General features: G+C 34.6%; 2 protein-coding genes across 3 annotated transcripts in view; one reads left to right on the forward strand and one right to left on the reverse strand.

Moving 5' to 3' along the window:
* Positions 1–8,943, reverse strand: part of vars2 (valyl-tRNA synthetase 2, mitochondrial) — a 49,488-nt gene extending 40,545 nt beyond the window's left edge. Inside the window, exons 1-8 of one of the 2 annotated variants that reach the window (XM_073930455.1) lie at positions 8,702–8,943; positions 7,116–7,282; positions 5,644–5,808; positions 5,488–5,569; positions 5,034–5,134; positions 1,366–1,487; positions 1,175–1,241; positions 979–1,076 (exon numbers count right to left, since the gene is read on the reverse strand). In XM_073930455.1, the coding sequence (XP_073786556.1) occupies positions 979–1,076; positions 1,175–1,241; positions 1,366–1,487; positions 5,034–5,134; positions 5,488–5,569; positions 5,644–5,805 (632 nt within the window). In that variant the 5' untranslated portion in view covers positions 5,806–5,808; positions 7,116–7,282; positions 8,702–8,943. 2 annotated transcript variants of the gene reach the window in all.
* Positions 8,944–8,961: 18 nt separating this feature from the next.
* Positions 8,962–13,970, forward strand: ppp1r11 (protein phosphatase 1, regulatory (inhibitor) subunit 11). Its single transcript, NM_001017627.1, is given in 3 exon segments — positions 8,962–9,400; positions 12,910–13,018; positions 13,237–13,970. Coding segments are annotated over 3 exon segments (369 nt in total). The 5' UTR covers positions 8,962–9,322; the 3' UTR covers positions 13,419–13,970.
* The last annotated feature ends 240 nt before the right edge of the window (positions 13,971–14,210 follow it).

The following is a 14,210-nucleotide window of genomic DNA, read 5'->3' on the forward strand; positions in this document are numbered from 1 at the left end:
ACGAAGCTCAAAGAAGTTTTGTGAGCAAAAAAAAAAACTTTTGATTACCAATGTTTGCCACATCAGATCAGGCTGTGCATTTACTACAATGTTAGTACAAAACTTATGTGTTGTGCTGCTGACTCTAAAAGCCAATATGTTGTATAGCCTGTAGTAAATGTGCGCCTTGACCAGACACTGAAATTTTTTGTGCACAAAAATGTTCTTGGAGCTTCATAGGTTTGATGATGTTTATTTCTTTCTTTTCTGGACTTTGAATGTCTCACATCCCTGGCTATGAAGGGTCAAAGTAATTTCACTTAAAAACTTTTTAACTTGTGTTCTGAAGATGAACAAAGGTTTGGGGTATTGGAATGACATAGGAGTAAGAAATTAACAGGATTTTGGGGTGAACTAATCCTTTAACTCCTTCCACGCCATTGATGAGATCACCCATGAATTATGAGAAAACGCTTCCCTGCCATTGTCGAGTACTTATGATAATCTGTGTTTTAGGTATATGATGGTAGGAGAAGCATTAATGCATGTTCTGAGGGAGAAACAGGGCTTCTCTCTCCAAAGATAAAAATAAAAGACACTCAATGAAAGAGAAAATAAGATCGTGTTTGTGTGGGTATGAACTATATACTACATATAGTAAACAATACACTACTTTTAGAAAAATCAATTTTCTCAGTTTTTTTTTTTTTTTTTTTGGTCAAAGATTTGATAAAAAATTTTAATAATGAAATCTACGTGTAGTTGGGATAAAACATGAACACAAGAAGATAGAATAAAATGCTTTTTGTCTGAAAGCGGAGGATTTTTAAAAATATATACTATGCTCATACGCTCCTAGCAGAAAAACATTCTGAAGGTTGTCAATTTTAGGAGAAAATGGAAAGGGAAAGAGCTAAACAGGTATCAACTGGAATATATGTTATTTAGAAATGCAATAACATTTTTGGCCATAGTAAAGAAAGAGAGAAAGATACTCACTCATTTTTCCACATCCAGACCTGTTTGAGAAACTCCTCTCTGCTGAAATCCTGTCTGCTTTTCCCTTGTTCCCTCAACAGTTTCCTTTCCACCACCGACTATCACACACAGAACCATTAGGGTCAGCAAATTTACATAGAAAATGACACCTCAGCAAGCATCCTCTTTTAGCATTTAACATATGGAGAGATGATACCTGTGTTGCAATCCCAGCATGGTCACAGCCTGGAACCCATAGCACCTTATAGCCCTGCATACGTCGCCTGAACAGAACAAATATTGTGTTATCTTTTTGGACTAAGTCTACATTTACAGACATCCTTATGCATGAAATATAGATGCATTTTATCTTATTAAGTATTAATTAAAGTGTATTTTAAATGGTACCAGCGAGCCAAAGCATCTTCTATTGCCACGGTCAGCGCATGTCCGAGATGTAAAGTCCCAGTCACATTGGGTGGAGGAATACACAAGGAAAAGTGTTTATTAACTGCATGGGGTTGTTTACTCTGAGGAAGAATAATAAAAAACAAATTGTTCAACAATTCTGCAATGCATAAAAACTTTAGAATTCCACCAATTGGATGTTGAAAACAATTGTATCATTCATATGTATAGTTAAAAATAATATAGTTGCTCAACTAAATTAGCTAACTAGTGATGCACGGATGTTTTGGCCACCAGTATATATTGCAGGGATGCACGATATATCGGAGGCCATATGGTTATCGGCTGATAAATGCCATTTTTATGGCCGATTGAGTGCCATTGTGTATTTTGCTTCAAATCGCCTCAGGATAAAAATATTACATATGAAAGCCTTTCCTGCTCTGTCTCTTTGTTGTGTTAGAGATAACAGGGAGATTTACTTATTACTCCAGGGCCGAATAATATTAGTTTCGGTGTGAACTCTTTTAGTTTCAGCCGGGGAATGAACGAGAACCTGTGTATCTTGGTCTCATTGCGAAAAAAGTGCTCCTCATTTCTGTCTCTCCCTCTTCGCTTCACACACACACACACACACACACATACACACACACCAAACTGACAGCACACGTGACGCGCTAAACAAAAACTTTACAGTTTTTTTTTAAAACTTTTTTTTTTTAATCTAATATAATTGTTTGTTATTATCAACGCGTTGGTTCCCATGTGTTGTTGATGTAAGATTGTATTCAATTTGATCGGAATATTCATATGGATTATACCAAGCACGAGTGAGAGCTTTTCACCGCGCGTGCACACACACACATAGATCTGACAGCCTTCACACACACTCTTGAGCCTTCACAGATCAACAGGGGAGAGCCTGGGTGCACCGGTCACTGAATCCAGCATACGGGCCACACGTTCTGTCTTTATATTCTGTTCTGTGTTTGTCATAAAGTCATTTGAGCTCAATGATCTGGTTTGTATCAAAATCCGAGGGCAAATCTGTGCCCTCACAGCGGTTTATCATAAACCTTTCATCTATCATTTTCCCCGCGATTGACAGCAAGAACGAACAACAGAAGCGTTGATGCTACGTGTTCAAAAGAATCTAAAACGCCAAATATGATGAATTTATGTCGCATTTTCTAAAATAATGCATTCTGTATCTAGCTTTTCACTTGTACTGTGGCTCTGAACTGTCAAAACACCTCTAAAAGAGGCTTTTTCAGACAAGACATATTTTTACACATGTACATTACTGTAACACGTTTTATTCAAGAACATATGAGCTGGTTTTAGTCCTTAGCTCTTTTATTTTAATTTCATTTAAAATATATTTAACTTGCTTGTTGATTAAATCCCATTTTGTTATTTAACCTTTTTAATTTTATGCAACAGTCAATTTGCATGTTAATTTGCTATGAAGGAAAGGAAATAATGTATTTTTTGCATGCTGATTTGTGTGAAATCGTGAATATAGGTCTATAATCACCTTGCAATTTTAAAAAATCATAGCTTTTTTGCTTTGAGTATAGGCTATTCAGTTCAAAAGAGCGGAGATTCAGCTTTTATGAAGTTTGCTGTATAAAAATAAAACATTTTGAATTATTTATAATTATCGGCCTATATATATCGGCTATCGGCCTCCAAGTCTGAAGAATTATCGGTATCTGCCAAAAAATCTATATCGATGCATCCCTAATATATTGGCTAATATTAGATTTCATTAAAGCTATCTGCATATCGGCAATAACAACATGAAAAAGGCAGATACTGATAGTTTATTATTTGTATAGAGAAATTGGGTTGCATTTCTTCTGAATAATCAAATGCTTTTCTCAGAGCAAAATATTCAATACTAAAAACTATATTTAATCTGGTCAAAATATCTATTATGAACAAAATGTAAGACTTGTATCAGGAAAGCAACTGGTGTGCACCATGACTCAAGCACTGGCCCAAAACCATTGTTTAGTTTGGGCAAAAATGTCTTGGACAATAAAAGAAAGTGACTGCAATTTTAAGTTTATTAAATATATACAGGGCGAGGCAGTGGCGCAGTAGGTAGTGCTGCCGCCTCACATCAAGAAGGTCGCTGGTTCGAACCTCGGCTCAGTTGGTGTTTCTGTGTGGAGTTTGCATGTTCTCCCTGCCTTCGCGTGGGTGTCCTCCGGGTGCTCCGGTTTCCCCCACAATCCAAAGACATGCAGTACAGGTGAATTGGGTAGGCTAAATTGTCCGTACTGTATGAGTGTGTGTGTGAATGTGTGTGTGGATGTTTCCCAGAGATTGGTTGCGCTGTGGTGACCCCGGATTAATAAAGGGACTAAGCCGACAAGAAAATGAATGAATGAATGAATGAATAAAATATATACAGTATGTTCTATTATATGCAAAATAGAAGTTAATGTTTATTAAAAGAAATACTGAACAGCAAAAATCACAGACTGTCATTTGTTAATTTTTGTATCTTAACTTTTACCTCTCTTAAAATGCTGGAATGCTAAATAAATCATGGTCAATAAAACTAATAGTACTGTACTGTGTGCAACTGACCAATATCGGTATTGCAATCGGCTAATTTATTTTGTTAAAATTGGTATTGTATGAGCCAAAAAATGCTATAGGTGCATCCCGAAAACTACCAATGAAAATAATGCAAATTAAAGATCTGCACAGTTTGGCTAAAATTTAGTCTTATCTTTAAAGAAATTCTGCTCAATAAAATTCAAATAAATAAAAATATTAATAACTAATTAAAATATTATAACATTGTTTAACTGTTATTTTAAAGCTGAAAATTATTCTGAACCATTAGAAAATTCAAAATAGCTGTTTTTTATTTTATTTTAATATACTATGGATTACAAATTATTCTTCATATGCAAAGCTGAATTTTCTGCATCATGTACATTCAAAAATGTATTAAACAGAATTGTAAAAAACATTTATTCTTAATATTACAATTATTATTATTTTCACTATTATAATAATAATTACTATTATTACTATTATTATTACTACTAGTAGTATTATTACTATCATTTTTATTATTTCTATTATTTATAAAGCTGAAAGTTTTAAAATATTAAGTTGAGCTTCTTAATATTTTTATGAAAATATTTTTGGTTTCGGGCGGCACGGTGGCTCAGTGGTTAGCACTGTCGCCTCACAGGAAGAAGGTCACTGGTTTGGCATTTCTGTGTGGAGTTGTTCTCCAAATGTTTGCTTGGGTTTCCTCCAGTTCCTCCGATTTTACCCACAGTCCAAAGACATGCACTATTGGTAAAATAGGTAAACAAAAATTGGCCGTAGTTTATGATTGTGTGTGTGAATGTGAGTGTGTATGGGTGTTTCCCAGTACGGAGTTGCTACTGGAAGAGCATTCACTGCGTAAAACATTTGCTGGAATAAAACATATGCTGGCGACCCCTGATAAATAAGGGACTAAGCCAAAGAAAAATGAATAACTCAATAAGATTTCAATGAGGGCTTCTAATAAACAGTAATAAAAAAAGGGTTTTCATCTTTGACCCTTTTGCATAGTTAAGCCTTCAATTTCATAACAAAATGGAAGTAGTACCTTTTTTAGATTTTAAAATAATTAAAGTAGACTCTCTTACATGCTGCTCGGGACTGAAGAATTCCTGTTTCTCCCACCACTGATACCAGCCAAAATCCACATACTCTGGGCTGTAGGATTGTGGGAAGGGCAGAGTGGTGTCTAAAACAGAGGATATATAAAGGGATTATAGCCATCTCTAATAACTGCATTAGTGACATCAAACTCAAACGCCATCCAAAACATTCGGTCAAATTCATTTACTACCTTCTAATTTCTAATCTACCTTCTGTTGAACACAAAAATTATATTTTTAAGAATGTTGGAAATCTGCAGCCATTAACATCCATACTAGGAAAAATAATAGCTGACGGTTTTCAACATTTTTTAAAATATCTTCAATAGTGGAAATAAATATTAAGTGGATGGTGACTAAATGACAGAATGTTTTTTTTTTTTTTTTTTTTTTGCACAAAAAAAAAACACAAAAAGGAAGAGACAAAAAAAAACATCACCTTTCTTCTCTCCAGGTGAGAGTTTAGCTGTGTACTTTATTTTTTCTTTATCTGACCAGCTCAGTCCATCATCATTCACGTCCTGTAAAAAGTTCAGGTTATGTAAGGCTTTAAAGTAAACATAAATGTGTACTATTGCGATGATGATCAACTCACACTACTGAGAATGGCCTTTTCCCGGGCTTGTCTGCGTTTGGCTTTTTCTGCTTGTGTCCGGGAATGACTTAAAGACTGTGTGTTGGATGAGTTTTCAGAGCAGAGTCTGCATCCAAACTTGCTCCAGATCCTGGGTGACGCCACATGCACGGGCTTCCACATGTCCTGAAATCAGAAATCATAATCTGTAAAGAAACATTTCATTTCACATGAAGAATGAATTGTGGCAAACTTGAGAGTAAATCAATTAATGTTTGTTTTTTATTTGTGTATCATATTTAAAACACAAGTAAAAAACAAAACAATATACTTTGATATTTTGTAGATATGGCACCATGTTTTTTAAAGGACCTTGTTGCTCTGTGTGTGTTTTTTTTTAATTGAATGATTTTTTTTTTTTCTAAAAGTAAAACTAAATGTGTTCGGTAATTGCACTAAAGCTGAAACAAAAAAGAATTAGATAAAAACAAAAAAATTACAAAAAGGTTTTGAAAATGTGAAGGTATGAAAATTGTGTTATTCTGGATGATGGCTTGAGCTGTGACAAACAGATAAATGCAGTGGTCAAATTCTTTCAGCTTCAACTTTTTAAAAACAGTCAGATCTATTTCATCTAGAACAAATTTAGAATAAATAATGCATGCTTTTAGTACCACTAGATTGGACTATTGTAACTCATTATACTTTGGGATTAATCAGAAAACCTTATCCTGTCTACAATTAGCTCAAAATGCTGCTGCAAGGCTTTTAACAGGTACCAAGAAACATGACCACATTACACCAGTTTTAAATTCTTTGCACTGGCTGCCTGTGCACTAACGAGTCACTTTAAAAATTCTTCTCTTGGTTTTTAAATCTTTAAATGGCCTGGCACCATCTTATCTGTCAGACACGGTAATTGAGCATCAGCCTAGTCGGTCTCTTCCGACAAACAACCAGAGACTGTTATGCATCCCTAAGTCGAGGATGAAATGCAGGCGTGACCGTGCATCGCAGTAGCTGGTCCTTGGTTGTGGAATGCTCTGCCTCTCTGTAGTAGATCCGTTTCATCCTTGTCTGTTTTTAAATCTAGGTTAAAAACTTATCTCTTTGTTTTGACATTTTATCAATAAAAAATGTTTTAGCCATAGTTTTATATTTTTTCTCTGTTGTGATTTGTACTGTGTAGCACATTGGTCAACCTCTGGTTGTGTTAAATAGTGCTATACAAATAAAACTGACATTGACAAAAGTTTTTTGTTGTAAATTGGCAATAATAAAGAATAAACACTAAAAATCATTCTAGTTATAAACTAACATTTTGTACAGTTTTCTTTTTAAAGATTGTAATTCATTACAGCATCTTTGAACAAATCGGTGTAGACAATAATGCTAACTAAGATGAATAAATGCTTTAGAACAGTGGTCTCAATCTCAATTCCTGGAGGGCCGCAGCTCTGCATACTTTAGCTCCAACCACCTCCAACTCACACCTGCTTAATAGCCTCTAGAGCTGTTTATTAATATGCATTCTTCAGTGATCTTGCGTGCAGAGAACGGAGGATGTGTGAAGGTTCCCAGATGTGTTCTTGGTATCGAGGGCACATCAATGGAGACTTGAGTGTAAAACTCGTTTGAGAAGTCCCAGACGTCATTGAAGCTGAATAAAGGAGGCGGGAAGTACAGCATTTAATATAGATTTATGATTAAAGTTCAGAGATATAACTTATTTGTCTCAGGAGTTTGCCTAAATTCACGGAGATGGTGAAAGTAAACATAAACATGAAAATCTTTATAAAGGCATAAACACATTAAGGGTGTTTAATTGCTGAAATTCATATTAAAGTCTATTTTTTGTATTGTGTAGAGTATATTTAAGTTTGTAAGGTTTTTGTGCATGTTTTTATACATTGAAAATGCGAGAGAGAAAAAATCAGTGGATATATACTGTTATGTTTAAATAATTTCCCGTTAAAAATGAGTGAAGGTCATGTGACTATTGGGAAGAGCGCATGCATCTCACTTCTCAGAGGACGCGTTCTGTGTCCTCACGACCTCCCTAGTTTGTTCTACGGAGGTGACCTGGCAAGACTGGTCTTCACAAGAACACAGGGCCATTCTCTGCCTTTTTGCAATTTAGAAAAAGCCTACTAGTCTTAAACACCTTGATTAGTTGGATCATCTGTGTTTGATTAAGGTTGGAGCAAAACTGTGAAGAGCTGCGGCCCACCAGGAGTCCAGTTTGAGACCTATGCTTTAGTTTAGAACATAAATTTTTCATGCTAACCAGAATAACTAACTTATGTTAACAAAACATAAATAGAAAATACCTGTAAGGTTGTAAATAAATCAAAGAGTATTAATATCATTTTATCAGTATATATAATCACATGCTCAACTGTAGTTTTCAATCAGTTGAATGGTTGGAATGTGCCAGTTGCAGGAATATTGTGCTGACAAAGAGTTGAGTATATGATCAATGAGATTCTACTAAACAAACTGTTTAAACCAATGATTAAAGACAATGCTTCATCATCTGTTTGTATGCCTGTAAAAAAAAGGCCTCCAAGGACTGCCATTTGAGCAACCAGAATTGATCATCTTGTGTTTTTCTTCTTTATTGTTCCCTTTCTGCAAGAACATTACATCTTTGAAAATGAATCTTCCTGGGTCTTTTAGGGGACATTACCTATAATGTGTTTTCTACACAGTATTTCAATGCATTGACATTAATGTAGGTTGAAGCACTAAAGAGAAATGAAATAAATATTTTGAATAAAAAGCAATAAAAATGGCAAAACTACCAATTCAAAAAATAACAATTGCATATTAATAATATAAATTAGTACGATGCCGGTGCAATGTGACATGAATATGACCACCATCATTCAATAGTCTGAAATAATGATATGCAGGGTCAAACGTGTGGAAGTGATTTAGGAAATCGATGAAAGCTCGTGTTTGTGAAAATAATGTAAATAAATACGTCCTGCAACACAATTGCTGGCATAGTTTATAGTACAATACATTTTACAATTGAATGCTGCATACAGAAAATGATAAACAGAAAGTAATGTACCTCCACTCAGTGTGTGCTGTCACAGGGCGCAGACATATTGCGAACACGGCACTGAATTGTCCCTGTGATATTTGAGGTCTAAAATTCCACACGACTTAAACTATTTTGATTAATACACAGCTAAATGTCAAATCCAAAAGCTGTAAGCAACGAAAGCCACATTACAGTCGATATTTCTTCCTTATCACCATACAAGTTCTCGAAGCGTCCTCTGTTTCCGACCGGAGCGTTTTTAGGTGAACACTTAGAGACTGCGTCTCAAATGCTCATACGCTGTCCGCGTAGACAACAGAAATTAGCTAGTGGCGCTTCGCTTTCCAAAACCACAACTACGACTTCTCACAATCATATCTAGCTAGTCAGCTGACTAGTTTTTGAAGCACAGCCAACCTCTCGAACTGGTCCGTCCGCAAACACGTCCTTCCTTAGGAGTGATTAGACTGCTGCAAATTCATCTCATGCATTCATCAGAGATTCATAAAGCGACCACCTCGACATTTTGACACCACCAGCCGACGGCCGAAGTTGTTATTTCCTAAAATCCCAAAACCGAAACCAGGCATTTGTCTATTAAAGGCTATCGAGCGCCGCTGAAAGGTTTTTTCGGGCTTCATCAGTGCGATGGCGGAGGTTCCAGGTACATCGAGTGAGACGATAACGGAGACCGTTCAGACGGGCACACCGCCTCCACCCCAGCAGGTACTGTGTGCCCTAGTTACGGTAGACACCATCACTAAGCAGACGCATAGCAAGTCATTCAGGCCACAGGACTCAGACTAGCAGTCCTAAGCTCTTGTGGTTGATATAATTTACGTTGGTTGTTTAAAATGGACTGTCTAGATACCAGCCATAAGGCCTGTTTTGTAATCAGCGTATTCAGCAGGGTTTATGTGTGCTGACTGGTTTGGAAGTGTGTTGTGATTACAGGTTGACCCACAACATGACAAAAATACAACCGGGTAAATGTATCCTTATTGACATTTACTGTATATGCCATGGTAGTTTTGGTTGCACGATTTTTATGGTTTTGCTTTAAAATGAATTAAAATAGTGGAAAGATTAAATAATGAATAATATTTTTCCACATTTTTATTTAGTTTAATGATATATGAAAACATGACATAAACGGTATACATATTAAAACCTAAATAAAAAAATACAAATATTACTTGATCTAAAATGAAAATTAATATAAAATATAGAGCTGGGAGATATGGCAAAAAGGTATTTTTATTTTTCATATTAATCGATATCGATAATTATTATGATAAATGTTAAATCTTTATATCTATCAATATTAAAGGACTTTCAGCATGCCAATCCCTTTGTGCAGCTGATTTAACATATTTTGTGAAATGTTTTTGCTGTCTGACAATATAAATAAAAATAATAATAAAGAAAAGAACAAACTAACTACTTTTCAACATTTACTGTTCAAGTTTCAGCAACCAAAGACATTACCTACAAGTTACTGTATATTATTGTTCAACATCAGGAAAAAGTAATACCCGTTTGGAACAAGTAAAAGGTGATTTAAGGGTGATAGAATTTACAGTTTTGGATGACCTGTCTTTTTAATGGTGAGGATGGTGAATTTAGAGTGAAATATCCTTTAATTTATGTTATTTAGGGATGCTAACGATTACTTGATGATCTATTGATTGTCAATAACCCTTTAGTCGATAGACCTTATTGATGACTGATTAAGCATGGACAACATTTAATTTCTTTTTTTTGTACTCCTCCATGTGCAGCTAACACTGTAAGGCTGTAAAGTTGTACTATGTGTGGCATCCGGATGTGCAGGCTGCAAAATGCTTGCGCAGTGTTATACATAGTGTATAAACATTATCAAACACTTATCGAACTGTCATTATCGTTTTATCAAAAAAAAAAAAAAAAAAAAAAAAAAAAATATATATATATATATATATATATATATATATATATATATATATATATATATATATATATATATATTGTGATAATTATCGTTATCAAATTATTGCCCAGCTCTAATATAATATATAATTTATAGTATAATTATATATTTATAAATGTATATAGTTTTATATATAAATCCCAGATTTTTAAATAAAATTTGACCATTTAAACACATGAAAATAGTTACTGGTAAGGCTGCACACAATATCATTTCAGCATCGATATTGCAATGTGCAAGTCCGCAGGAGTCACATCACAGGGATTTGCAATGTAATGGGGATTATAGTTGACCAGATTTTACAGTTAACTTCATAGCAGAGTAATTTCATATTTTGACCTTAGTGGAAGTTTATTATTTGCATGTATTTTTAAGAACTGACTAAATCTGAAGCAATCTTAAGCTACTTGGGCACAACAAATGGAACATTTGTAGCTTAAAGTTTAGTTGTACATCATTTACCCAATTTAAAAAAAACAGTGTTATTAATATTAATATTCGGTTATTATTATTATTACACAATGATTATTTAATTTCTGCTTCTAAATATTGTTTCACTTCCCAGAAAATCATAAATCATTATTTATTTGCTACTTTTCTCTGCTGTATTTAATATTGCTTGTTTTTTTTTTTATATTTTAAGCAGAGTCATCCCAGTCAATCTAAAATGATCAATTGTTTACAAGCTATTCAAGTCATCTTCTGAAACCGCATTTATATTGCAATATATATCACAGTCAATAAAAAAAAGCCAGTTTTTTCCATGCTGCCCTAGTTACTGTTTCTTTTTACATGGGATTATAAGGATTTTGTTGTGGTTATTTATAACTATTACTATATTTGTATTTATTTCTTCCTTATTTAATTATTTAGTTAAAATAAATTTCAGAAATAAAATATCATGAAATAAACTGCTACAATATGGTTATGGTTTTACTGTAATTTAAGCTAGGGCTGGGCAATTAATCAAGAAGTAATCGACTTTTAAAGCCTATAATCGTTAAAATTTTTTTAGGTAAATTTTTACAGTTACGTACCATGATCTGTTAGGTTGATTTATACTTCTGCGTCGAACGCACAGGTATGTCTTGGCGCAGCCTTCGAGCAGTTGCATACCTGCGCACCACTTGAAAAATTTAACTACACACATCGCACCTTTGCATTACATTGTTGATGATTGGAAGCTGCGCCAGAGATGCCTTCAGACGGCATATTCTCTATTACAGTAAAATTATTATTTACAATAAAATATTTGTTTACAGAAGATTCAGGAAATGCACAGTTTAAAATATTATTTACAGGATATACAAGTTATTTTATTGAGAAGAGATCCTGCTTATTTTCTACTTTTAATATAAAAAGAACACTGAGAATAAATTATTTTGTTTCCAAAAGTTATTTATTTTCACTGTTTTATAAGACAAAACTGACTGTTGGTTTTAGGCAATGTGTGTTTTAATTTCAGTTGTTCATCGTTGATGTTCAGTAAATAGTAGACTGTATTTCCTTCAATTATTTTAAAATCAAAAAATGCATCCTTCTTTAAAAAATCTATCACTTGTAATATGTGAGAATATTTACTGTACATAACCTGTTTGTGAACTATGAGGGCAAAATAAATAAATAAACCAATAAAATGATCATTCATTATTTGTAACTGAGAAAAAATTATCAAATTATTGAGGTTTTGATTTTAGGCCAAATCGCCCAGCCATAGTTTATGTAGAAAATAGTATTTTCATGTTATGTGTCTAACACAAATGTGCACCTTTTTAACCACCAAGCTTGTCGACACTATTATAACGACACAGATCACTCTGCCTATTCATGCCAGAGTCCCACTAAAAAAGTGATTGACAGGTGGTAATTAGTGTAACTTATCTTTATTTATTCATGATTTGGTTATGGGTAAAACAATAAATATGTGGGTCAGGTAATTGAAACAGTAGGCTACAAAAAATTAATTCTTACATAATTAATTCACCGCTGACTACGATGATGATGCCATCGTCCATCGCAGTGTTTTACATTAGTCATTGTACAATGCCAAATTGATCGATATCGCTCAACTCTAATACGGGTTAATATGAATGCAGGTAAATTTGTTTTACAGTGACACAGTAGTTATGTAGTTGTTTTTAGGCCGAACTCTTGTTTGCTATGAAAAAAAGTAGCTATTATATCTATTTATATCTTAAAAAATATCTATTATAATTTACTATTGTCATCATAACGTTTCTCCATGTAATGGTCTGTTTGGTTTTAGGAGGGCAGAAGCCTGACCATCAAGCTCAGGAAAAGGAAGACGGAGAAGAAAGTAGAGTGGTCCAGTGACACGGTGGACAATGAGCATCTCGGCCGGCGGTCCTCAAAGTGTGAGTCTCAGTTTAACACTCAACGTCTGATATTAAAAATAAATAAATCAGTTTCATATTTGGAAACATAACACGGGACAGGCTGATCTGGGCCAGCTTTAAAATAGCTGCCCTTGAAAATCAGATTAAAACAACCCTGCACCTTTTCAAAGCGAATGTCTCATTTCTTGAAATAGAACATGCTCAGTGCTTATTTGGCAACTCTTTGATATGTTCAGGTTGCTGCATTTATGAGAAGCCTCGACAGTTTGGCGAATCTTCCTCGGAAAGCGAGGGTGATGACGAGGAGGGTTGCGGGAGCGCGCATTGCATTCTGGGACATGGGAGAAGAGGCCATGGACAAAGAGAGGGCGGAGGGACCACAGTGCCACCTAGTTCTGGGGGAACAAACCCTCACTAGATGTAAACGCCAGTGGGAGAGCTGTTTTGGAGGGAAGGGAAAAGGGCGGCGTGGGCACTACATTCATAATCCCTCATCCTCACTCACACTCCATTACATCACATCATCACTGGGTGTCAAAAGCTTCTTTTTTTGATGAATGAAAGCTTGAAGAGCAATGCAATGTGATTTGTTTTCTTCACAGTCATTAACGGGATGACTTGGAGAAGACTTTGCGATCTGAATGCTGCCGGAAAATTCACGTTTGTTGTACATAGGCATTGGCTTTTATTTCTTTTTGTAAAAATCTATATTTATTTCTTTATGTTAACAACACGATCTTACCGGTTCTGTGTCCACAACCGTTTTAATGAATCGAAAAACCTTCAAATCTAAGGTTACACCGACTTTAGTCGAATTTAAAAGGAATAAAAAAGGAATTTTATATCAAATAAAAAATTGCCTTGCGGTGTCACAATTCTAGCAGCAGTATTTCTTCATATCACTTGAGGAAATTGAAGCGTTATATGTGTTGTGTGCTATAGTGAATTTCAATAAATGAATAAATACAAATTTCAGGAACTCAACCTTTTGAATATTTTTATGATCAAAACATCTCCATTAGTTTTGAGTGAGTTAGTGAGTCTCCCTTCAGACAATCAGACTAGTCCGCACGAACATACAAAGAAATTGATGTGTTTTTTCTTAGTAGACTGAGAAACATCTGTTATGCTCGAGTTCAGAGCATTAGCTGGATCATTAATCCAAATTAAACAGCAGAGGGTCGCTTAAGGGATAGATTACCTAAAAATG

This window comes from Danio rerio, chromosome 19 (assembly GCF_049306965.1).
Source record: "Danio rerio strain Tuebingen ecotype United States chromosome 19, GRCz12tu, whole genome shotgun sequence".
NCBI classification, from domain to species: domain Eukaryota; kingdom Metazoa; phylum Chordata; class Actinopteri; order Cypriniformes; family Danionidae; genus Danio; species Danio rerio.